Source organism: Oreochromis niloticus, linkage group LG19 (genome assembly GCF_001858045.2).
Source record: "Oreochromis niloticus isolate F11D_XX linkage group LG19, O_niloticus_UMD_NMBU, whole genome shotgun sequence".
NCBI classification, from domain to species: Eukaryota; Metazoa; Chordata; class Actinopteri; order Cichliformes; family Cichlidae; genus Oreochromis; species Oreochromis niloticus.
The window spans coordinates 21817839-21842524 of record NC_031983.2 but is presented as its reverse complement, the minus strand read 5'-3'; the positions used below and the strand labels follow the sequence as shown (position 1 = coordinate 21842524).

At 42.6% G+C, this 24686-nt stretch overlaps 3 protein-coding genes and 1 gene segment (V, D, J or C); 3 read left to right on the top strand and 1 right to left on the bottom strand.

The window, feature by feature from the left end:
* Positions 1–24686, bottom strand: part of ccdc177 (coiled-coil domain containing 177) — a 198558-nt gene that overhangs the window by 93475 nt on the left and 80397 nt on the right. The window lies entirely within an intron of this gene.
* On the top strand, positions 2623–3544 carry LOC112843073 (uncharacterized). The gene is made up of 2 exons (XM_025900825.1): positions 2623–3004; positions 3177–3544. The coding sequence occupies exons 1-2, from the start codon at positions 2641–2643 to the stop codon at positions 3536–3538; spliced, it is 726 nt and encodes a 241-aa protein (XP_025756610.1). The 5' UTR covers positions 2623–2640; the 3' UTR covers positions 3539–3544.
* LOC112843079 (T cell receptor beta variable 18-like) lies at positions 14027–14863 on the top strand. The segment is given in 2 exon segments: positions 14027–14143; positions 14217–14863. Coding segments are annotated over 2 exon segments (393 nt in total).
* LOC100702154 (immunoglobulin lambda-1 light chain) overlaps positions 21703–24686 on the top strand; it is a 95331-nt gene continuing 92347 nt past the window's right edge. The window contains exons 1-2 of the mRNA XM_025900823.1: positions 21703–21806; positions 21891–22197. Of these exons, the coding sequence (XP_025756608.1) occupies positions 21746–21806; positions 21891–22197 (368 nt within the window). The 5' untranslated portion in view covers positions 21703–21745. The remainder of the gene's footprint in view (positions 21807–21890; positions 22198–24686) is intronic.

Genomic DNA, 24686 nt, shown 5'->3' with positions numbered 1-24686 from the left:
AAACCTCAGATCATGAACTGTAGGGGGATGTCAAGGACCACAAATACTCACAACTGAAAGTTGATCCATCATGTGAATAGTGACACCACAGATAACAGGATGACAGAGCTCCACACAGAGCAGTGACACTCCCACCTGCAACTCTGTATGTCAACATAAATTCATAGTTTCATTTATTCATGTGTCAAAAACAACATGAACATTATGAGGCATGGTCACTTTAGCTGTTTGATACCGCTATTTTGAAAGAAAGGTGACTTGGTGACATTTAGAGTCTTTAGTATTCTAGGAGAAGGTGGTTACATTTTCTAATGAGCTATTTCATTATTTACCTTACATGACCTGTGACAGACCTGTGAGTATCAATTGATGTACGCCATCTGACAAAAAAAGGTTCTTCAAGTTTTACTTTCCTCTACTAAAGCTTTAAAGTTCCCAATCAGTGGGGAAAATCTCAGACATCTCTGAACTCTAAATTTAAAAGATGTCTGAAAAGCTCTGAGCGTTAAGTCCAACATGTTGGAGGACACCACACAGGGAGTGGAACCAGAATTTGTATGTTCAAAAATTACGATGATAACAAGTTGAGTTGCAATCTGAATACAGAGACACCTATCACCTCTTATTCAGTACTGACAAGCTGACAAACCTCTTATCAGTCTTAAAGTTTGAAATCACAACTAAAACTGATGGCACTGATGGACTGTAGGGGGCCACCGAGTGCCACGTGGTTCCCATCGGCAGTTAGACTGAAAGTGTAGATATATGTAGAGCAGCTCATGGGATCACATCACACACTGTAGTGACAGTCTCACCTGCAGTTCTTCACATGCTGACACCTTCTCTAAGGTAGAACATGGAAATTGTTTTTATTAAATGGCTCGTCCTCGGATTATGCTTCATTTTAAAGTGGACTTCAGGTAATTTACAGGTTTAGCAATATTTTCATGTTTTAGCTATCACTGAGAGTTATTCAGATTGTTTCAATGAAAAATTGCGCTACATATAAAAGGTTGCGTGCGGTAACATCTTCTGTTAAACTCACAGGTGATGGGAGTGATGTCAACCAGACATCCATGATTTGGAAAAAACAGGGCGAGGATGCAACAATAAACTGCAGCCACACAAAGGATTATACTTATTCTCAGATGTATTGGTACAGACAGCTGCCTGGAGAAACTATGAAACTCGTTGTGTTCACAAGTACAGCAAAACCTGATCATGATTTTGGAAATTTCAGCAGGGAGAAATTTGCAGCCACCAAACCTGATGCTTACACTGGGACGTTCACAGTGAAGGATCTGGTGCCTAAAGACAAAGGCTTGTATTTCTGTGCTGTGAGCAAACACAGTGATACAGATGCACCCAGTAGCTGAACAAAAAACCCAGTACACTGTCAGTGCAAAGTCTTACCTACTAATCTCCTCTACTGTGGTACCCACCACACAATACATGCACCTGCAGCTTTTTATCTGTGACAGTTATGTTTTATATTCAGACTTTATAGAGATGATCAAAAATATTCTTGGCAGCACATGATATTTGTGACTGAAATGTATGATAGAGAAAATAAAAAGTACTCAGAATTACTGTAAATGTTTTACCGTGTATTAATTAAAGTGCTCACTTCCAGTCATGTTTACTGTTTTAGATCCAGCTAACTGAGACTAAATAAAAGGAATCGATTTAGCTAAATTAATAATCAGCCACACTGTGAGCCTGTTCCTGTATAAAGTCTGAGCCACAGCATCCAACTCCACATAGCCTTCACTCCATTTACTCCACTAGGTGGAGACAGAGTTCAATAAATGAAATCATCACGTTCACAGACTGTCTTATGAAGATTCTGCTGCTCAGCTATGACGTGCAATGACACAAACAACTGCAGACACCTCCTCAGGTTATCTGTTACCAGCGATTTATTCTCATCCACAGCTGTTGAACTGACAATACGTGAAAGGACAGTTAGCTTAAATTGTTTGACATGATTGCTGTGGTCTCTATATTTTGTTTTCTTCACTTGCCAGAAATGACGGGTAGGGAAAACAACAATACTAATGATAAAAAATATAATGTATTGTTAAAGATTTCTGTATTTAATGTCATTTTGCTTTTCCACAGGTGCATCTGACACAAAAAGTGCCAACCAAACACCTCCATCCATTATTAAGAGAATTGGTGAATCTGTTCAAAGTGAAATCAAATGTTCACACAGCATACCAGGTTATCAGGTCATTCTCTGGTACAAGCAAGATGAAAAAGGAGTCCTACAACTTCTGGGATACCTAAATCTGGAATATCCAAACATTGAGGTTGATGTGAAAGGGAAAATCAGCTTTGATGGAAATGCCAGAAAATATTCAAACCTGACCATTTCTAATGTGTCAGTGACTGACAGTGCTGTGTATTTCTGTGCTGCTAGTCAGCACAGTACTACAGATTCCACTGAAGTCAATACAAAAACCTAATGTCTCTGACAGATTCATATCTGAACACCTGCAGCCAGTCTGCAACCAAATCTAGACATTGAAAAAAATGACTGACTAACCGATCAAGTTTGATCCCCTTTGAAGTCACATTTGAGGCTCAATTAAATCCTTAAGATTTCCTTTAATTGGTGAAAGCAGCAACAAATTAATTATGTTCACTGATAAAATACTGACATGCAATTCCTATAATCAAGCTGGACCAGTTTCCTTGTCAAGAATTTCAGGCAGGCAGAGAAAATTTCAAAAAACAATCAAAAAAATACAACATGTTCTAAAATCCATCTTCCTCAGTCATCATATGTTGTTGTTAATGGAAATGATGACCTGTGGGCGGACCAGCAGCGTCACATATACTTGCATCTACATCTGGAGTGACAGTTTCATTGCGCAACACTCCCACCTCCAACTCTTCATACAACTGTCTCAAACAGGTCATGCCAAACAGAACGTGGACATCTTCATCATGAGCAAACGACGTCTCCTCATATTTTCATTCTTATTGCTGTGGGTATCAGGTAATTCCCAATAAACTTTATAATACAAATTCAACTTAAACCATTTTATGTTTTGAATCAATTTATTTTAATTGCCTGTCATTTTGTTTTAAGAGATTTAGGATAACAAAAAATAATTAATGCTTAGTAGAAATGAACAACTGATCATGATCGCTTCTATCATTACACACAGGTCTAACTGATGGGGGGGAAGTCAGGCAGACCTCCATGCTGTGGAAAAACCAGGGTGATAATGTATCTATAGAATGCAGTCATACCTATGGCAGTAGCTATTACCAGATGTACTGGTACAGACAGCTGCCTGGAGAACTAATGAAACAAATGGTGTTAACTACTGCAAGCTCCAAACCTGACTTTGAACCAGACTTCAGGGATGAAAAATTCTCAACCACCAAGCCTGACGCTGACAGTGGGACACTGATAGTGAAGAATTTGGTGCCAGGAGATCAAGGCTTGTATTTCTGTGCTGTTAGTATGCACAGTGATACAGCCACACTCAACACCCGTACAAAAACCTCAGATCATGAACTGTAGGGGGATGTCAAGGACCACAAATACTCACAACTGAAAGTTGATTCAACATGTGAATGGTGACACCACAGATAACAGGATGATAGAGCTACACACAGAGCAGTAACACTCCCACCTGCAACTCTTTACAGCATATAAATTAATTGTTCATGTGTCTATAACTATTACAACATGTACATTATGAGACATGGTCAGTTCAGCTGTTTGATACTTCTGCTATGGATGAAAGGTGACTTGGACTAACATCTCATTTAGAGCGTTTAGTATTTTAGTATGAATGTGGTTAGATTTTCACATCTTCTAATGAGATATTTCATTATTAATCTCATGAATACATACTACATGCATGTGTTTTAGTGAAGATAATAAATAGAATGATACTAATGAAGTCACACAAACCTCTATGCTGTACAAAGATGAGGTGACAAAGTAACAAACAACCGCCACACCAAGGATAATAAATATTAGTATATTTAGTAACTAGAATGTAACCTAGTTACATTCAAATCTATAGCTAATATCGATCGAGGCTTTGGAACAGCAAACAATGGTTCCTTGAATTTGATTTTCCTCTGGTTCAGCCTTACAGTTCATTATTGGTGTGGGAAATCTTGCACATCTCTGAACTCTTTAAACTTGAAAGATACCTGCAAAGCAACCACAGCTCTAAGCATGAAGACATCATCCAACATGGTTTAATGTAACTGGAAAGATACAAACGAGGCTGTGGAACCAGAAGATGAGAGGAAAGGTTTGAGTTTAAAAACACCAGGCAGACAGAAAAATGTTTTACTCGTCCACTCAAATCAGATTCTAATGACTGACAACACAGAGCAAAAGCTTGTTGACCCTGTAAACGATATGTTCTCATTTGCTTATGGATAGACCGATTTACTAAATGTACAAACACAAAATGTCCTGAGAACATGATACCACCGTTTTCATAAAAAGGCCAAGATTAACCTGATGACAATGTTTACGAAGTGCAGATAAAGATTTCCCATTACTTGCTTTTTTCTGTGAAGAATGATGAAAACAGGATAGGATAGTCGTCCACTCAGATTCATGCACTTGTTCCACATCTTTAAGAGAAAATTGTTTTTATTAGATGTCTGTCACAGAAGCATCATTTTTCTCTCGACTCACACCGTGGTCTGAGAAAAGATACAAACATCGACAGCTGTGTTACTTTAACTGTTGGAATTACAGCAATAAACGTCTTAGAAACATAAAAAGCACAAAACAGAGGAGCAGGAACCAAGTATTTTTTTTTTTAAACAAAGAATAGGAACTTCCACTCAGCTTATTTTCATGAAGCTATAGTGATAACAAAGGATAAGAGCATAAACGCAGCCAAGTGTCAAGAGTTTCACAGTTTGGTCTTTCTCAGGCTACATCTGTTATTTTTAATGAAAATGATGACCAGCAGGGGGACTTACTAACATCTACATTTAAGGATGACAATTTAGCGCCACCTCCAACTCTTCACACAACTATCTGAAACAGGTGGTGCCCAACAGAACGTGGACATCTTCATCATGAACAAACTATACCTCCTCATATTTCTTAACTATTTGATGTGGGTGTCAGGTAAATGCAAAATAAATTATTTATAATACAAATTCAACTAAATGTATTTCATGTTTTACAATAATTTATTTTAATTGCTTGTCATTTTGTTTTAAGAGATTCAGCATTAAAAAAACATAGTAGAAATGAATACATTTACATGACAACTTGTACATATACAAACAGGTTTAACTGACGGGAGTGATGTCAACCAGACCTCCATGCTCTGGAAAAACCAGAATGATAATGCAACTATACACTGCAGTCATACCATGGGTGGTGGCTATTTCCAAATGTACTGGTACAGACAGCTACCTGGAGAACTAATGAAACAAATGGTCTTTACTACTCCAAGCACTGAACCTGACTTTGAACCAGACTTCAGGGATGAAAAATTCTCAGCCACCAAGCGTGACGCTCTGAGTGGGACACTGATAGTGAAGAATTTGGTGCCAGGAGATCAAGGCTTGTATTTCTGTGCTGTCAGTGAGCACAGTGATACAGCCACACTCAACACCCGTACAAAAACCTCAGATCATGAACTGTAGGGGGATGTCAAGGACCACAAATACTCACAACTGAACGTTGACTCATGTGAAAGGTGACACCACAGATAACAGGATGACAGAGCTCCACACAGAGCAGTGACACTCCCACCTGCAACTCTTCATAGCAATATAAATTCATACAGCTATTTATTCGTGTTTCAAAAACTACTACAACGCAGACATGATCAAACACATTCACCTCTATTGTTTGATGCTTCTGCTATGGATGAGAGGTGACTAAGGTCCCATTTAGAGTATTCAGTATTTCAGGACCTTTTGCATTACTTGTTTTTTCTGTAAAAAACTAAAACAGTATAGGATAACAGTTCATAGAGATTCATGCACTTCTACATTTGTTTAGTAATGTATATATTGAAACTTCTGTCACAAAGCATCACTTTCCACCGCACTCTTGATCGACACTGTAGTCTGAGAAAAGAAATACAAACATTTGCAGCTGTGTTACTTTGTGTAACCATTTAATTTAAAGTTAGAAAACTTTAAAGAGCACAAAAAAAGGAGCATGTTTCATTCTTTTACAAGACTAATTGCTTTCATTCACCTTGTTTTCATGAAACTACAATGATAACATACAGAAAAATATAAAAATTAGAAGCTTTTTTTCAGTCTGAGTAGAGAAACATCTATTATGTGATTGCACAAGACGACAAACAGTTTGTCAGTGTAACCCGTTCAAGTGTTACGCCTGTTGTCGTTGCGTTGTGTTCTGGCGTAAGAGTAAGAGGCAGGAGACAGTACTGGGTCTTTGGCTCTTTACTGTATATCTGCAACACAGAAATAAGGATGTGATCTTCGTGTGTGTCATGTGTCTGCCAGTGCACCTCTCCTCCGGCCATGCTGAAAGGAGCTGTGACCGGGGCACGCATGCACGCGCCTACGTCACTACGCAGCGCACACACACACGAACGCACACAGACTCAGATCACACAGGTAGGAGAGTGAGATGCAAAATGACATATTTAATCCAAAAGAAAAGGGGTTTTGGGTGAAATTCACAAGTATTTAACACATATGTTACATTCACCCCCCCTGAATTTCACCAAAATCACTACACATCTGAATGGTACTGCAATACCAAGAGGCACAACGATGCTGAACTACCATCACCTCCGGACCAGGCAACCCCAGGATCTTATCCATAGTTCAGTTAAAAAACTATCCGTAAGACGGATTAAAAGAAGTTGGATAGGTTGATCAGGCCTCCAACCCTTTCAGAACACAAAGGTGCAGCCTACACCTCATCAAACGTGGTCCCATTAAACACGCACAGTGAGTGCGTCATGATGCCTCAAGGAAATACACATTCATAATACGCAATGGGATGACCAAAAAACAGTCTATGGCAGAGGCCGAGCCTCCCGTGGCGGTAACAGGCCCCATGTAATAGGCTTCTGGACCATGTTTTCTATCAGCCTGTTGACTGACTTTACCACCCGACCTGCTCTGGTAACCACGCTGCCTCGAACATTGGCACGGTCAGGGTCATGTCTTGGCAAGTCGGACGGCTGCCCAGGATACGGCCGACCAGAGGTCTGATTTATGTCTGAGCCAGAAACAGGAACAGTCTGCGGAACAGCAGCGTCCCCATGACAGGCACCTGGAGCAGAAACTGTGCCAGACTGTGTCACATCAGAGGTAGCGGAACAGTCAACCGGAGTAGGAAGAGCAAAGTGCTGGGCCTGACCAGAAGGGCTTGCTGAAGTGTGAGTCGTGCAAGTCTGAGAGTCAGGTAAGGTATTGTCCACGTCCGCACCATCACATGAACCGTGCTGACGATCCGTAGACTGTGAGGCATGCTCTCCTGCCACAGAATCCACATCCACCCCATGGCTCAAATCCGAAAGGACCCACAAGGAAGTCCTTGCTGCGGTAGACTCTGTCTCTAGACTGCCAGGGTCCTCCACATCCCCACAAGCACTGAGATCCCCCTCACTGGAGAAAACGTCCAGAGACTGACTTCCCAATGAATCCTGAACAGGAAGGAAACTCACGTCCAACAGAAGGTTTCTGTGTACAACCTTACTCTGGCCTGAAGAGTCACTGATCCTGTAGATGTGGGTCCTGGGATGCCTCTCCACAACAGTATAAACCCGAGGTTCCCACTTGTCTGCAAGCTTCTTCTTGCCCCGCTCGCCTTTATTGGCAAGCAGCACGCGATCCCCAACATTCAGAGACACACCCTTGGTTTTCTTATTGTACTGACGAGCCTGATGCTCCTGCTCATTGCTGGTGTGCTCCCGGGCGATCTTGGCAGCCTCAGACAAGTATGACAGAAGAAGCTTGGAGTAGCTGTCAAAGTCCACCACAATGGGATCATGCAAAACAGACTTGAACATAACGTCGACCGGTAGTCGTGGGACACGGCCGAACATCAAGTAGAATGGGGCATATCCAGTAGTCTCGTGAACAGTTGCGTTATAAGCAAAGGTCAATGTCTGAATCTGCTGCGGCCATTCCTGTTTGGCTCTGAGAGGGAGAGCTCGCAGCATATTGCCAAGTGTGCGGTTGAACCGCTCCGTGCCACCATTGCCCATAGGGTGATAAGCAGTAGTGTGAGACTTGGCAACGCCCGAAATCTGCAGAAGCTCAGAAAATAATTCACTTTCAAAGCTGGGACCTTGGTCTGAGTGAATACGCTCAGGGAAACCATATACACAAAAAACAAAGTCCCACAACTTTCTGGCAACCTGCTTGGCAGTCTGATTCTTGCACGGGAAAGCAAAGGCCATCTTCGTGAAGTGGTCAGTCGCCACAAGCACATCGACAGAGCGCTTCTTTTTGTCCTCTGCTGACCAAAAGTCAATGCAGATGAGCTCCATGGGAGCAGAGGTCTTAATGCTCTCTAATGGGGCTCGTGCTGCAGGCTCTGGAGTCTTGGCGAGTATGCACCTTCCACAGCACTGAACATGCTCCTTCACATCCCTCTCCATATTGGGCCAGAAAAAACGTTGCCTTGCTAGTTGGAGGGTCCGAACTTGACCCTGGTGCCCTGCCAAATCGTGGACACCTTTCAAGGCCTGCGCCCGTAAATTCACTGGCAACACCAACTGGAGTCTCTTTGTTTTGCTCACAGGGTCTCTCGCCTCCCTGTAGAGAATGCCATCCCGAATCTTGAACCTCTCCCAGTGCTTCAATAAGGCCAGTGCCCTGGAATCCATATCATGTCTCTCACGCCTGGAAGGGCGCCTCCTGCGGGCTATGAGTGGCAGGACAGCGGAGATGACAGGATCTCGAAGTTGGTGGTCCTCCAGCTCATGCAAGGTAAGTGATGGCAGTACATCATTGCCAACTGGTTGCAACTGCTGAACAAGGTGGAGAAGGGAGACAGCTCTATTCTCCGCAGCGGTTTCCCAGTAATCATGGTGAACCAAGGTAGCCTTGACTTCCGACAAGCTGTAGGAATCTTCCGAGGTCAGAGCTGGAGCAGGTTGTTGGGCGACCTGAAGATTTTGGACACCAAACCTGAAAGCGTCCTGCACCTCATGAGCCGCCGCACCTTCTGCATTCCGCACCAAGTGCTCATAGGGCTCCTGAAGTAAGCGCCCACCAATAGAATAGGTGAAGGGGTCACGACTGAGTGCATCTGCTACAACATTCTTTCGACCTGGGATGTACCTCAAATCAAAGTTGTAGGATGACAGCTTGGCCACCCACCTTTGTTCATAAGCGTCCAGCTTGGGCTTGGTCAATATATGAACGAGCGGGTTGTTGTCAGTCCATACTGTGAACTCGTGCCCCTTCAACCAGTGGCTGAACTTTTCAGAGATGCTCCACTTCAGGGCCATGAACTCCAGGCGATGGGCTGGGTATCTCTGCTGCGACCTGCTTAACGCTTTGCTCGCGAAAGCAATAGGGCGTGCCTTATCCCCGTCGATAGGCAGTTGTGATAAAACCGCTCCCAGTCCATCCAGAGAAGCATCCACAGACAAAATGAACGGTCGTGAAAAGTCAGGATGAGCCAACACGGCACAGTTAAGGAGGTCATCCTTCAGTTTATGAAAGGCCTTGTCGCACGCAGGGCTCCAATCTGCAGCAGTCAACCTCCTGAACATGCCAGCACCCCTCCCAGCCTGACTAGACCGTCCCTTCCTCTTCTGGCCAGCCGTCAGAGCAAACAGAGGCTTGGCAATCGCTGAGCAACCAGGAATGAAACATTGATAGAAAAAGACCATTCCTAAAAAGGACTTAATCCTTTTCACAGAAGGAGTGCAACCATCCTTCTCCATCAGAGCCTCCTTTGGCATCCTGGAAATCACTTCCACCTTAGCACGGTCCACAGCGACTCCGGTCTGGTCGATGACATGACCAAGAAACTTGACTGACTTCCGCAGCAGATGACACTTCTTTGGACTCAGCTTGAGATTGTTCTCTCTCAACCTTTGAAAAACAGCTCGGAGCCGGCACAGGGCTTCCTCTTCAGTGGGAGCAAAGACCAGAAGCTCATCCAAGTAGCAGAGCAGACTGGTGAAGTTGAGGTCACCAAAGATGTTCAGCATCATGCGCATAAATGAAGCCGGGCTATTGCAGAGCCCTTGTGGCATCCGGTTGTATTCGTACAGGCCAACGGGCATTGTGAAAGCGGTGTACTTCTTATCCTCCTCACACATTGGAATGTTGTAAAACCCGGAAGTTAAATCCATCGTGCTGAAGAAGGCATTGCCCCCAAGCGCGGCAAGGCAATCCGCTTGGTGAGGGAGTGGGTGCGCATCCTTAAGAGTTCGCGCATTCAACCACCTGAAGTCCGTACAAATCCGCAATCCACCGTCCTTCTTCCAGACCATGACGAGGGGGGATGCATACTCGCTGATGGATTTGCGAATAATCCCTTTCTCCTCCATGTCAGTAAGTACCTGCCTTAGTTGTTGGTAATGAGCAGGGGGCACTCTTCTGTAAGGCATGCGGAATGGGCGTTCATCAGTCAGGTGGATCCGATGTACAAAGCGTTTAGCTTCGCCACAGTCAAGCGGGTGTCTAGAGAAGATGTCCTCATATTGCTCAACTAGCTCAACAAGCTCTCTCTTTGAATGTAAGGTGGCATGGCATGAGTCAATGTCAAGATCACCCAAACCGAGGGAACACAACCTATCATTCAAGTCAGCCTCGGTAGCGGCTGGCCCACTGACTTGTGCCTGGGCCATACTCGCCACCTTGCAGGAGTCCTGCGGGAAATCAAGGTCCTCCACCGCAAGGCAAGATGAAACATCAGCAACCCTCGAGTTGCGTTTCAAGGTCACTGGTTTTGCGGAGAGATTGGTCATCTTCAACGGCACCCACCGATCACCCCACATGGATGTGATCACCCGGCCAACAAGAACGTCTCTCGGCCCAGAGGTGCAAGGTTCCACAATGATCGTGCTGCCTGGAGAGACTGGCACATTGCTGGGCAGCCTGCCCCATACCAGATGCTCACACTGTGGGAGTAGGGTCACAGCACGAGGCAGTTTCACAGTGCCAATCTTGTCAGGAACCTCCTCACCCCTCCATCTGGTGGTGCACGACATCATGTCCAAGAAGTGCTCATAGTCAAGGAGCGAGTGGTTGCTCCCCACAGACACAAGCTTCCAATAGTCATCAGAATTTTTCATAACTCGCATCAGGTACTTGAGGACATTGGAGCCAATGATGAGCTCATCACGCTGGGCCGACACCACCAAGACTGGCACCATGCACTTCACACCGTGGACAGTAAGTGCCAAGTCATAAACACACTTTGGGTGGGTCTGCTTCCCACCACAGCCAACCAGCACAATACGTTCTGCTGACTGTGGTTCACTCACAAGAGCTCCAGCTTCTCTAAGCAACTTCTCGGCCTCCTCACTCATAGTGCAAGCCATGGACCCGGAATCCATCATGCCCCTCAAGTTAACCTTGTCATTCACTGCAACTTGGGTGTAGAACAATTCACTGAATGTAGGCACTACTGCTGGTCCCTGAACCACGACACGGTATCCCTCTGGCATTGTTGAACAGGTGTTGACATAAAGAAGTTCAAGATCCGATTCATCAGGATTGAGGGTATTAGGTTCATCCCCCACACTGCCCCTCTCCAAGTGTGGGTGATTCAGTTTTCCGAAGGCCAACTCTGCCTCGCGGCAGCTCCGGCCTCCCGTCCCTCACGACGACTGTGACAGTCCTTTCTCCAATGACCAGGAGCAAAGCATGCAAGACAGAGATTCTCTCTCCTGCAGTGCATGTGAGTGGAATGACCAGTGTTGCCACAGACCTGACAACCCTTCTTAAGGGAGGGCCCGCGGTTAAAATGCTGCAAAGTTGCAGATGCCGGGGCTGCAGACTGCACATTCTGACATGCCATCACGCGATCCAAGAGGCTGATCAGAGCGCGCATGCCAGTCACATCAAAAGCTTGGGTGGTAGTCGAACCAAGCTCGCAACCAACTGACTGCTGAATAGACTGAGTGGTCACAGGACATGTTGGAGACTACTGGAACTGAGGAGTAGGCGTAGACACCGGGCAAGAAGACACTGATGTCCCAGAGAGACAGGCTGTCGAAACATCAGTTAGAACAGGAGTGAAGCAAGCTGCTGTGGGCGAAAGCTGACAAGCAAGGTTTGAGACTGGTGCTGTAGGCTGAGACTGCAAGGCGACACTGGCCTGCACAGGCTGTGATGCCATCACTTCTTGAGGCACAATAGAGCAGTTGTGGCTAACCTCTTGCCTCTGTGAGGTGTGGAAACTGCCCTGACTGCATGCCCTGAGTTCACGCTGGAAGCTATCAATGCGTTCTTGAACCTCAGTGGTTGTCCACTCCTCAGCTGCTTTGATGCTGAGCCTGTTCAAGAGGATGGGGTCAGGGCAATACTTGATGAACATCATCGAGACCTCGCGTCCCGGATCCTCAACATTACGCCCCTGCCTACGCAAGCACTCGTCAGCAACGTCAATAGCATTGTTTAGCCTTATCCAATATTCCATCACTCCCTCATGTTGTAATGGTTTAGTGTTATAGAAGTCAGCCATAGGCATAGAAGAGTAAGTCAACACACTAAAGTGCTGTTTCAGAATGTCAAAGATCAATTCAGGAACCTGGACATGGTCAAGTGAGGGGTTGTGACGTAGGGTGACCTTCACTACATCCTTAGCCTTCCCCATCAACCTAGCCAATATGTCACGTGATTGCTGATCTGTTGGTGTGTTGCGTTTTACAAAGTACATTTCCATCATTTCCACCCATTCATGAATGGAGAATTTATCACTGCCGTCACCCCTGAAAACTGGCGGCTCCTTGACGTCTGATTCCAAGACAAGTTTCACCCCAGACAAATTCAGCTCAGGAGGTCCCTGCTCAGCCTTAGAGGCTTCAGTAGGCATACTGGTCCCCTTATCACCTTGCAGCTGGGCTACAATGGACTGACCAATCTGATTGGCCAAATCTGAGATGAGCGTACTCAACTCAGCATTGGCAGCTGTCTGCGGGGTCTGAATGTCACAGGGAGGAACCTGGAGACGAGTGGAACAAAACTTGGGAGCAAATGACACACCAACTTTAGGTGTCTGAAACCCATCCCCAAGAAACCACCCCCGCCCCAAACCAACATTAGAGGAAACCTCCCCATCAGGAACACCAGTTGCCTCTGAACCAGATGCCGACTCCATAATGATGAATAAAGCACAATCACAAAAAACACAAGATTCAAAACAGTGTAACCGTACAAAAGCAAAAACTTAATGTTAATCAGGATCAGAATTTAGCAGATTAAATGTCCAAGCTCATTCAAAAAGTCCCACACAAGTTAGGAAAAGCAACCAACTTGGAACAAAGGAAATCGCGAAGAGCTCCCCACGGTGATCGAGATGACGTCGATGCTTGATGAATCCAAAGGGTCACGGCACCAATGTAACCCGTTCAAGTGTTACGCCTGTTGTCGTTGCGTTGTGTTCTGGCGTAAGAGTAAGAGGCAGGAGACAGTACTGGGTCTTTGGCTCTTTACTGTATATCTGCAACACAGAAATAAGGATGTGATCTTCGTGTGTGTCATGTGTCTGCCAGTGCACCTCTCCTCCGGCCATGCTGAAAGGAGCTGTGACCGGGGCACGCATGCACGCGCCTACGTCACTACGCAGCGCACACACACACGAACGCACACAGACTCAGATCACACAGGTAGGAGAGTGAGATGCAAAATGACATATTTAATCCAAAAGAAAAGGGGTTTTGGGTGAAATTCACAAGTATTTAACACATATGTTACATCAGTGTTACAGTTTGAAATCACAGCAAATGCACTAATGGACTGTAGGGGGACACCGAGTGCCACGTGGTTCCCACCTGCAGCTAGACTGAAAGTGTTGATATGTATAGAGCAACTCATGGGATCACATCACACACTGTAGTGACAGTCTCACCTGCAGCTCTTCACATGCTGACACCTTCTCTAAGGTAGAACATGGAAATTGTTTTCATTAAATGGCTCAGCCTCGGATTATGCTTCATCTTAAAGTGGACTTCAAGTGAGTGTGTCAGTGTAAAACTGTGCTACTTAAAAAAGTTGGCGTGTGGTAACATGTTTTGTTAAACTCACAGGTGATGGGAGTGATGTCAACCAGACCTCCATGATTTGGAAAAAACAGGGCGAAGATGCAACAATAAACTGCAGCCACACAAAGGATTTCTCTCACAACCAGATGTATTGGTACAGACAGCTGCCTGGAGAAACTATGAAACTAGTTGTGTTCACAAGTACAGCAAAACCTGATCATGATTTTGGAAATTTCAGCAGGGAGAAATTTGCAGCCACCAAGCCTGACGCTTACACTGGGACGTTCACAGTGAAGGATCTGGTGCCTACAGACAAAGGCTTGTATTTCTGTGCTGTGAGCAAACACAGTGATACAGATGCACCCAGTAGCTGAACAAAAACCCCAGTACACTGTCAGTGCAAAGTTTTACCTACTAATCTCCTCTACTGTGGTACCCACCACACAATACATGCACCTGCAGCTTTTTATCTTTATATTCTGACTTTATAGAGATGATCCAAAACCATCTTGGGAGCTTTTAACTGTACAGTACAAAGAAAGGTGCATGAGATATTTGTGCTCCTCTGTACAGCATTTGTTTAGGATAAAGAAATAATCGGCAAGTGTCACAAATTGCTGTAAATGTTCTACTATATCATAGTAAAATTTTCTGGTCATGTTAACAGTTTTAGATTCAGTCACACTGAAATTAAAAAAGAGGAACACGTTGTGTTGGACTATTAATCAGACACACAACCACAGTTATTTTCTTTAGAAAGAATAAGTGCTGAGACCCAGCTCCACACCATTTGCAGTACCCTTACTCCAGCAGATGGAGACAGACTTCAACAATAATCACTTTCACACACTGCAGTATGAAGATTCTTCTCTTAAATCAATGACGTAGACAACTGCTGACACCTCCCATGTTCATCATCTGGTAACCACAATCTATTCTTAACCACAAGTGATGAACCGACTATACTGAAAGGATAGCTGGCTTAAATTGTTTAACATGATTGCTGTTGTCGCTGTACTTTGTTTCCTTTTCTTGTCAGAATTTACAGGTAGGAAAATGAACAATAGTGATAACAATATAATGCAAAGTTAACGATTCCTATATTTAAACTGCTGTTTGCTTTTATCCACAGGTGCATCTGACACAAAAAGTGCCAACCAAACACCTCGATCCATCATTAAGAGAATTGGTGAATCTGTTCAAAGTGAATTCAAATGTTCACACAGCATACCAAGTTATGATGTCATTCTTTGGTACAAGCAAGATGAAAAAGGAGTCCTACAACTTCTGGGATACCTAAATGTGGAATATCCAAACATTGAGGATGATGTGAAAGGGAAAATCAGCTTTGATGGAAATGGCAGAAAACATTCAAACCTGACCATTTCTAATGTTTCAGTGACTGACAGTGCTGTGTATTTCTGTGCTGCTAGTCAGCACAGTACTACAGATTCCACTAAAGTCAATACAAAAACCTCTCCTAATGTCTCTGACAGATTCATATCTGAACACCTGCTGCCAGTCTGCAACCAAATCTAGACATTGAAAAAAATGACTGACTAACTGAACAAGTTTGATCCCCTTTGAAGTCACATTTGAGGCTCAATTAAATCCTTAAGATTTCCTTTAATTGGTGGAAGCAGCAACAAATTAATTATGTTCACTGATAAAATACTGACATGCAATTCCTATAATCAAGATGGACCAGTTTCCTTGTCAAGAATTTCAGGCAGGCAGAGAAAATTTCAAAAAAGTATTAAAACAAACAAACAAAAAACACCATTACCAAAATCCAGCTTCCTCAGTCATCATATGTTGTTGTTAATGGAAATGATGACCTGTGGGCGGACCAGCAGCGTCACATATACTTGCATCTACATCTGGAGTGACAATTTCATTGAGCAACACTCCCACCTCCAACTCTTCACACAACTGTCTCAAACAGGTCATACCAAACAGAACATGGACATCTTCATCATGAGCAAACGACGTCTCCTCATATTTTCATTCTTATTGCTGTGGGTATCAGGTAATTCCCAATAAGCTTTATAATACAAATTCAACTTAAACCATTTCATGTTTTGAATCAATTTATTTTAATTGCCTGTCATTTTGTTTTAAGAGATTTAGGATAACAAAAAATTATTTAATGCTTAGTAGAAATGAACCAGTGATCATGATCGCTTCTATCATTACACACAGGTCTAACTGATGGGGGGGAAGTCAAGCAGACCGCCATGCTGTGGAAAAACCAGGGTGATAATGTATCTATAGAATGCAGTCATACCTATGGCAGTAGCTATTACTATATGTACTGGTACAGACAGCTGCCTGGAGAACTAATGAAACAAATGGTGTTTACTATTGCAAACTCCAAACCTGACTTTGAACCAGACTTCAGGGATAAAAAATTCTCAACCACCAAGCCTGACGCTGACAGTGGGACACTGATAGTGAAGAATTTGGTGCCAGGAGATCAAGGCTTGTATTTCTGTGCTGTTAGTATGCACAGTGATACAGCCACACTCAACACCCGTACAAAAACCTCAGATCATGAACTGTAGGGGGATGTCAAGGATCACAAATACTCACAACTGAACATGGATTCATCATACCAATTCAACTCAAACTGCTTAATGTTTTGAAAGAATTTATTTCAACTTACAGTTATTTTGTTCCAGGAAATTCTGGATTACCAAAAATCTTTAATGCTGTAGAAGTAGAAATGAACAAAATTTTAAATTATAACTTTTATCGTTACATACAGGACAAACCTATGGAAGTGATGTCAACCAGACCTCCATGTTATGGAAAAAAGAGAATGAAGATGCAACTATACACTGCAGCCATACCAAGGGCAGCAGCTATTACCAGATGTACTGGTACAGACAGCTGCCTGGAGAACTAATGAAACAAATGGTGTTTGTGTGCTGTCAGTGAGCACAGTGATAGAGCCACACTCAACACCTTTACAAAAACTCCAGATCATGAACTGTAGGGGGATGTCAAGGACCACAAATACTCACAACTGAAAGTTGATTCATCATGTGAATGGTGACACCACAGACAACAGGATGGCAGAGCTCCACACAGAGCAGTGACTCTCCCACCTGCAACTCTTCATAGCAATATAAATTCATACTGTCATTTATTCGTGTTTTACAAACTACTACAACACAGACATGATCAAACACATTCACCTCTATTGTTTGATGCTTCTGCTATGGATGAGAGGTGAGTTTGACTAAGGTCACATTTAGAGTATTCAGTATTTCAGCGGCACACCGAGTCAGTTTCTATAGAAGGATGAGTGCCAGAATCTAACTCCACATGGCTTGTGCTCCATTTACAGTACCCTTACTCCAGTAGGTGGAGACAGACTTCAACAATAATCACTTTCACAGATTGCAGTATGAAGATTCTGCTCTTAAAGCAATGACGTAGACAACTGCTGACACCTCCCGTGTTCATCATCTGGTAACCACAATCTATTGTTAACCACAAGTGATGAACCAACTATACTGAAAGGATAGCTGGCTTACACTGTTTAACATGATTGCTGTTTTCACTGTACTTTGTTTCCTTCTCTTGTCAGAAGTTACAGGTAGGAAAATGAACAATAATAATAACAATATAATGCAAAGTTTCTGTATTTAAACTCTTGTTTGCTTTTCCACAGGTGCATCTGACACAAAAAGTGCCAACCAAACACCTCCATCCATCATTAAGAGAATTGGTGAATCTGTTCAAAGTGAAATCAAATGTTCACACAGCATACCAAGTTATCAGGTCATTCTCTGGTACAAGCAAGATGAAAAAGGAGTCCTACAACTTCTGGGATACCTAAATTTGGAATATCCAAACATTGAGGTTGATGTGAAAGGGAAAATCAGCTTTGATGGAGATGGCAGAAAACATTCAAACCTGACCATTTCTAATGTTTCAGTGACTGACAGTGCTGTGTATTTCTGTGCTGCTAGTCAGCACAGTACTACAGATTCCACTGAAGTCAATACAAAAACCTCTAACCATAATGTCTCTGAGACAGATTACTATCTGAACACCTGCAGCCAGTCTGCAACTAAATCTAGACTTTGAAAAATATTACTTATTGACTGAACACAACTTTGATCCCCTCTGAAGCATGCTGTAAAGGAATGTAGATTGACTGGCTCGGCTCTCTCTTCACCACAACAGATCAGTACAGTGTCCACATCACTGCAGTCGGCGCTTCAACCTGTCTGTCAATCTCATGCTCCTCCCTCCCCTCACTTGTGAACAAGACTCTCCACCTGGGGTAGTAACTCTGACCCTCTGTGGGTACATCACCATTTTGCAGGTCTTGCACTTGGAGGCGCTGATTCTCATTCCCGGTGTTTCACACTTGGCCTTGAACATCTGTAGTGGCAGCTGCAACAGTTTAAGTCTTGGCTAAGCCATTTACAGACTTAAGGGGGACCCTGAATGACATTTACAATCCCATCTACAATTAGAAAGTATGTATATATACACGCATACACACATACAGTGGGATGCAAAAGTTTGGGCAACCTTGTTAATAGTCATTATTTTCCTGTATAAATCGTTGGTTGTTACAATAAAAAATGTCAGTTAAATATATCATATAGGAGACACACACAGTGATATTTGAGAAATGAAATGAAGTTTATTGGATTACAGAAAGTGTGCAATAATTGTTTAAACAAAATCAGGCAGGTGCATAAATTTGGGCACTGTTGTCATTTTATTGATTCCAAAACGTTTAGATCTAATTATTGGAACTCAAATTGGCTTGGTAAGCTCAGTGACCCCTGACCTACATACACAGGTGAATCCAATAATGAGAAAGAGTATTTAAGGGGGTCAATTTTAAGTTTCCCTCCTCTTTTAATTTTCTCTGAAGAGTAGCAACACGGGGGTCTCAAAACAACTGTCAAATGACCTGAAGACAAAGACTGTTCACCATCATGGTTTAGGGGAAGGATACAGAAAGCTGTCTCAGAGATATAAGCTGTCTGTTTCCACAGTTAGGAACATACTGAGAAAATGGAAGACCACAGGCTCAGTTCAAGTTAAGGCTTGAAGTGGCAGACCAAGAAAAATCTCGGATAGACAGAAGCGACGAATGGTGAGAACAGTCAGAGACAACCCACAGACCAGCACCAAAGACCTACAACATCATCTTGCAGCAGATGGAGTCACTGTGCATCGTTCAACCATTCGATGCACTTTACACAAGGAGATGCTGTATGCGAGAGTGATGCAGAGGAAATCTTTTCTCCACCCACAGCACAAACAGAGCTGCTTGAGGTATGCTAAAGCACATTTGGACAAGCCAGCAGGAAGCGTTTAGAGGTTGTAATTTCTGCAAAAGGCGGATCTACTAAATATTGATTTCGTTTCTTTTTTTGTGGTGCCCAAATTTATGCACCTGCCTGATTCTGTTTAAACAATTATTGCACACTTTCTGTAAATCTAATAAACTTCATTTCACTTCTCAAATATCACTGTGTGTGTCTCCTATATGATATATTTAACTGACATTTTTTATTGTAACAACCAACGATTTATACAGGTAAATAATGACTATTAACAAGATTTCCCAAACTTTTGCATCCCACTGTACACACACACACACACATACATACGTGTTTGTGGGATCAAATTCTAAACTATAGTGACAGTCTCACCTGCAGCCAATAGGACATGGATATTGTTTTCATCAAACAGGTAGTCCTCTGATTATTCTTCATTTTAAAGTGGACTTCAGGTCATTTATAATCTGATGAACATATTCATATTTTTCCCATTAATGTAAGAGTTCCAGGGGTTTTCAAAGTGTTTCAATGGAAAACTGTGTCAAATATATATTGCATGCCGTAAAATTTTGTGTTAAACTCACAGGTCTGTCACAGAGACCTCCATAATCTAGGGGAAAAAACAAAACAAAACACGGCAAAGATGCAACGATCAGCTAAAACCACATCAATTCATCATTATAAAATTAATCGTGTTCACCAGTTATAATGTTTACCGTTTTAGGTACAGTCCCACTGAAAAGAAACAAAAGGAATACATGTGTTGAATTAATAATCAGCGACACACCGAGTCAGTTTCTATAGAAGGATGAGTGCCAGAATCTAACTCCACATGGCTTGTGCTCCATTTACAGTACCCTTACTCCAGTAGGTGGAGACAGACCTCAACAAATGAAATCTTCACGCCCACAGATTGTCGAATGACGACAGTGTTTTCCACTGCTAGTTTAAGCAATGAAGTAGAAACCTGCTGACACCTCCCATGTGCATCATCTGGTAACCGCGATCTATTCTCATCCACAGCTGATGAACCGACTATACTGAAAGGAAAGCTGAGATAAATCGTTTAAAATGATCATTGTGGTCACTATATTTTGTTTTCTTCGCTTCCCAGAAATTACAGGTAGGAAAAACAACAATAATTATAACAATACAATAATTATAACATAATGATTCCTGTATTTAAACTCTGTTTTTCCTCAGGTGCATCTGACACAAAAAGTGTCAACCAAACACCTCCTTCCATCATTACGAGAATTGGTGAATCTGTTCAAAGTGAAATCAAATGTTCACACAGCATTAAAGATTATGAGGTCATTCTCTGGTACAAGCAAGACCAACACCAAACTTTGGAGATTCTGGGATATGTCAACCTGCAGTTCGTGAATAAAGAAAGCAATCCGAGTGGAAATATCAGCTTTGACGGAGATGGCCGCAAAAAGTCAGCCCTCACCATCTATAATCTAAAGTTCAATGATAGTGCAGTGTATTTCTGTGCTGCCAAACGCCACAGTGCTGCAGTTCACTGTAAAGTCAGTACAAAAACCTTTTCCCTTATCTGCCTGACAGAACAACAAAGTACTGGGGCTCCTGAGCACCTGCAGCTAGCTTCCCTTTCAAGTTTGAGTTTGTTGAATTCATGTTCAATTAGAGCTGGGCGATAAAACGATAACAATATGTATTGCGAAATAACTTTTTCTCGATAGAAAAATTAAACTATTGCAATAGGCCTCATCTCTCTTGTCCTCTTAAAAAAAAGAAAAAAAGAACAGCCAATCCAAATTAAGTAGCGCAGAGCCGAAGGGACTGTTCTGTGTTTCAGGGACCAACGTGCAGCATCTGTATAAGACAGACATTCATTTTCATCACAAAGTGGCATATATGATCCCTCTGCACGTATGAATTGTGCATCAAGAATAGTTTACACAAACTCATTTTCACTAGTTGATAAATGCAAGTCAGTCAGTGGATACAAAACTAAGTGACTCAGTAAAATATAGAAAGATAACTTTAGATACAGATTGGAATATCGATGCTAAAGTGACTACCAACAAAGGGGAAACAGGGGAGAGAGAATGATTTTTTACACCCCCAGGGGGAGACAAATGTCAGCAAATGACATAAGGTAGCAAACATATTGCACATGCCCAAAACCACAATATCTACACATTGCCTGCAGATAAAGTCAAAGCTTTGGTTTCATATCTGTCATGCATTAACTGTGATGTGCTTCACGGGAGAGGAAAGGAAGAACCCATGTTCAACATGATCTCCACAGTCTTCATTCTCTTTGTCTTTCAGCTGATGGGGGATAATGGTGAGTATTCTAAGATCAGGAAATCATCACACAGCTGGTAATTTCATTTTTAAAATAATAATGTGTTATTTTATTCCCCCACAGGAGTTTCTAGCACCTACACTGTCCAGCAAACACCTCCTTCCATCATTAAGAAAGTTGGTCAAGCTGTTTCCAGTGAGATCCACTGTTCACATGAGGTGTTAATTTTTGAACGGATTCTCTGGTACAAACAAGACAAAGACAGAGCTCCACAGTTCCTCGGATACCTAAATCTGAACTCTCCCTACCCCGAGGAAGATGTGAAAGGAAAAATCAGCTTTAACGGAAATGGCAAAAAATATTCAAACCTGACCATTTCTAATGTTTCAGTGACTGACAGTGCTGTGTATTTCTGTGCTGCTAGTCAGCACAGTACTACAGATTCAACTGAAGTCAATACAAAAACCTCTCCCAATGTCTATGAGACAGATTAATATCTTAACACCTGCAGCCAGTATGCAACTACATCTAGCCTCGGAAAAAAGTTACTGAGAGTTTCAAGACAAATTTCATCCCATCTGAAGTCGTGTTGCTGGCTCAGTTCAAACCTAAAGAGTTGCTGTAGTTATTGGAAAAAGCACAGCATTAATTATGATAATGATTAAAGTCAGACACATAAGTCGTACAATCAAGCTGGATCTGTTTTTCAGGAATTTGACAGTTAGGAATATAAATTTTTAAACAATGATCAAAAAGCAGAGAATATGCTGAAATCTTCATCGGGTATTGCTCATTAGATATTGTTAGCAAAACTAATGACCTGCAGGGGGATCAACAGCACCATATATACTCTGATCTACACATCATGACAGTTTTGTTGAGTGACACTCCCGCCTGAACTCTTCATGTAACTAACCCAGTGAGTTCTTGTCAAAACAGAACATGGACATCATTATTAACAAAAGAGGCCTCCTCATAATATTAATCTTCTTGCTGTGGGTATCAGGTTACTCCCAAAAAACATCTATATAATACAGATTCAACTTAAACTACTTTGAAGCAATTTATTTGAACTGAAAGGTTTCTTTTTCATGAGATATAGGATGAGAAAAACCTTTAATACTTGATAGAAATTGATTTAAAAAAAATAAGTTACACAATAACTTGTTTTGTTACACACAGGTCTAATTGATGGAAAAGATGTCACCCAGAGCTCCACGCTTTGGAAAAAACAGGGTGATAATGCAACTATAAACTTCAGCCACACCAAGGGAGCTACCTATTTCCAGATGCACTGGTACAGACAGCTGCCTGGTGAACTAATGAAACAAATGGCGTTTACTACTGCAAGCTCTGAACCTGACTTTGAACCAGACTTCAGGAGTAAAAAGTTCTCAGCCATCAAGTGTGATGCTCACAGTGGGACACTGATAGTGAAGAATTTGGTGCCAGGAGATCAAGGCTTGCATTTCTGTGCTGTCTGTGAACACAGCGATGCAGCCACACTCAACGCCTGTACAAAAATCTCACATAATGAACTGTAGGGGGATGTCAAGGACCACAAATACTCACAACTGACGATGGAGATACCACAGATCACAGAGCTCCCCACAAAGCAGTGACACGCCCACCTGCAACTCTTGATATCAACATAAATTCAAACTGTCATTTATTCATGTGCTCCCATCTTCTACAACATGGACATTTTCATATATGGTCACCTCCACTTTTTGATATTTCTGCTTTGGATCAAAGGTGAGATGTACTGAGATCTCATTTATGCTGGTACTTATTTTAGGGACGGCAGAAACAAGCGATCATAATTAAAAGTTTTATACTTAAACATCTGCGTTATTAACCAAACTGTTCTACACACACAGGTTTAAGCAATGCCAAGGATGTCACACAAACTCCCATGCTGTGGGAACAACAGGGTAATAATGCAACAATGGACTGCAGCCATACCAAGGGTGCTACCTATTAGGAGATGTACTGGTACAGACAGCTTCCAGGAGAAAATATGGAACTGATTGTGTTCACGACAACAGCCAAAAAATACGATCACGACTTTGGAAAATTCAGCAAAGAGAAATACTCAGCCACAAAGACTGAGGCTCGCGATGGGACATTTACAGTGAAGGACCTGCAGCCAAAAGACAGCGGCTGGTATTTCTGTGCCGTCAGTGAGCACAGTGATACAGACTCATGTGAAAGCTGAACAAAAACCTCACTGAATGGTTGGCACAAGTGTTGCAATTATTTCCTGTACTGTAGGGGGACCTCAAGTACAACTACAGATCAGAATCGTATGAAGTTTTTCCAACTTCCCACCACACACACATTTAAGTTTAGGTTCCTCTGAACAGGATGATGATCACAGCTGGTCTGATCAAACTCTCTTCAGCTCTATCTTCGTTGGAGGTACTGTCCACTATGATAGTGATCTGTACTTTTCACTCTGCTCACCCCACAGGAGTTTCTAGCACCTACACTGTCCTGCAAACACCTCCTTCCATCATTAAGAAAGTTGGTCAATCTGTTTCCAGTCAGATCCACTGTTCACACGATGTGTTAACTTTTGATCGGATTCTCTGGTACAAACAAGATTAACACAGAGGTCTAAAGTTCATGGGATGCCTAAAAGTGGAATATCCAAACCACGCAGATAATGTGAAAGTGAAAATCAGCTCTGATGGAAATGTCAAACAACATTCAAACCTGACCATTTCTAATGTTTCAGTGACTGACAGAAACATGTGCATTATTGGGCTCAGTATAGTATTACAGCTTCCACTAAAGGCAATACAAAACCTTACCTAATGTCTCTGAGGCAGATTAATATCTGAACACCTGCAGCCAGTATGCAACTAAATCTAGCCTTAAGGTTTTGAGAGTTTCAAGGCAGATTTGACCCCATTT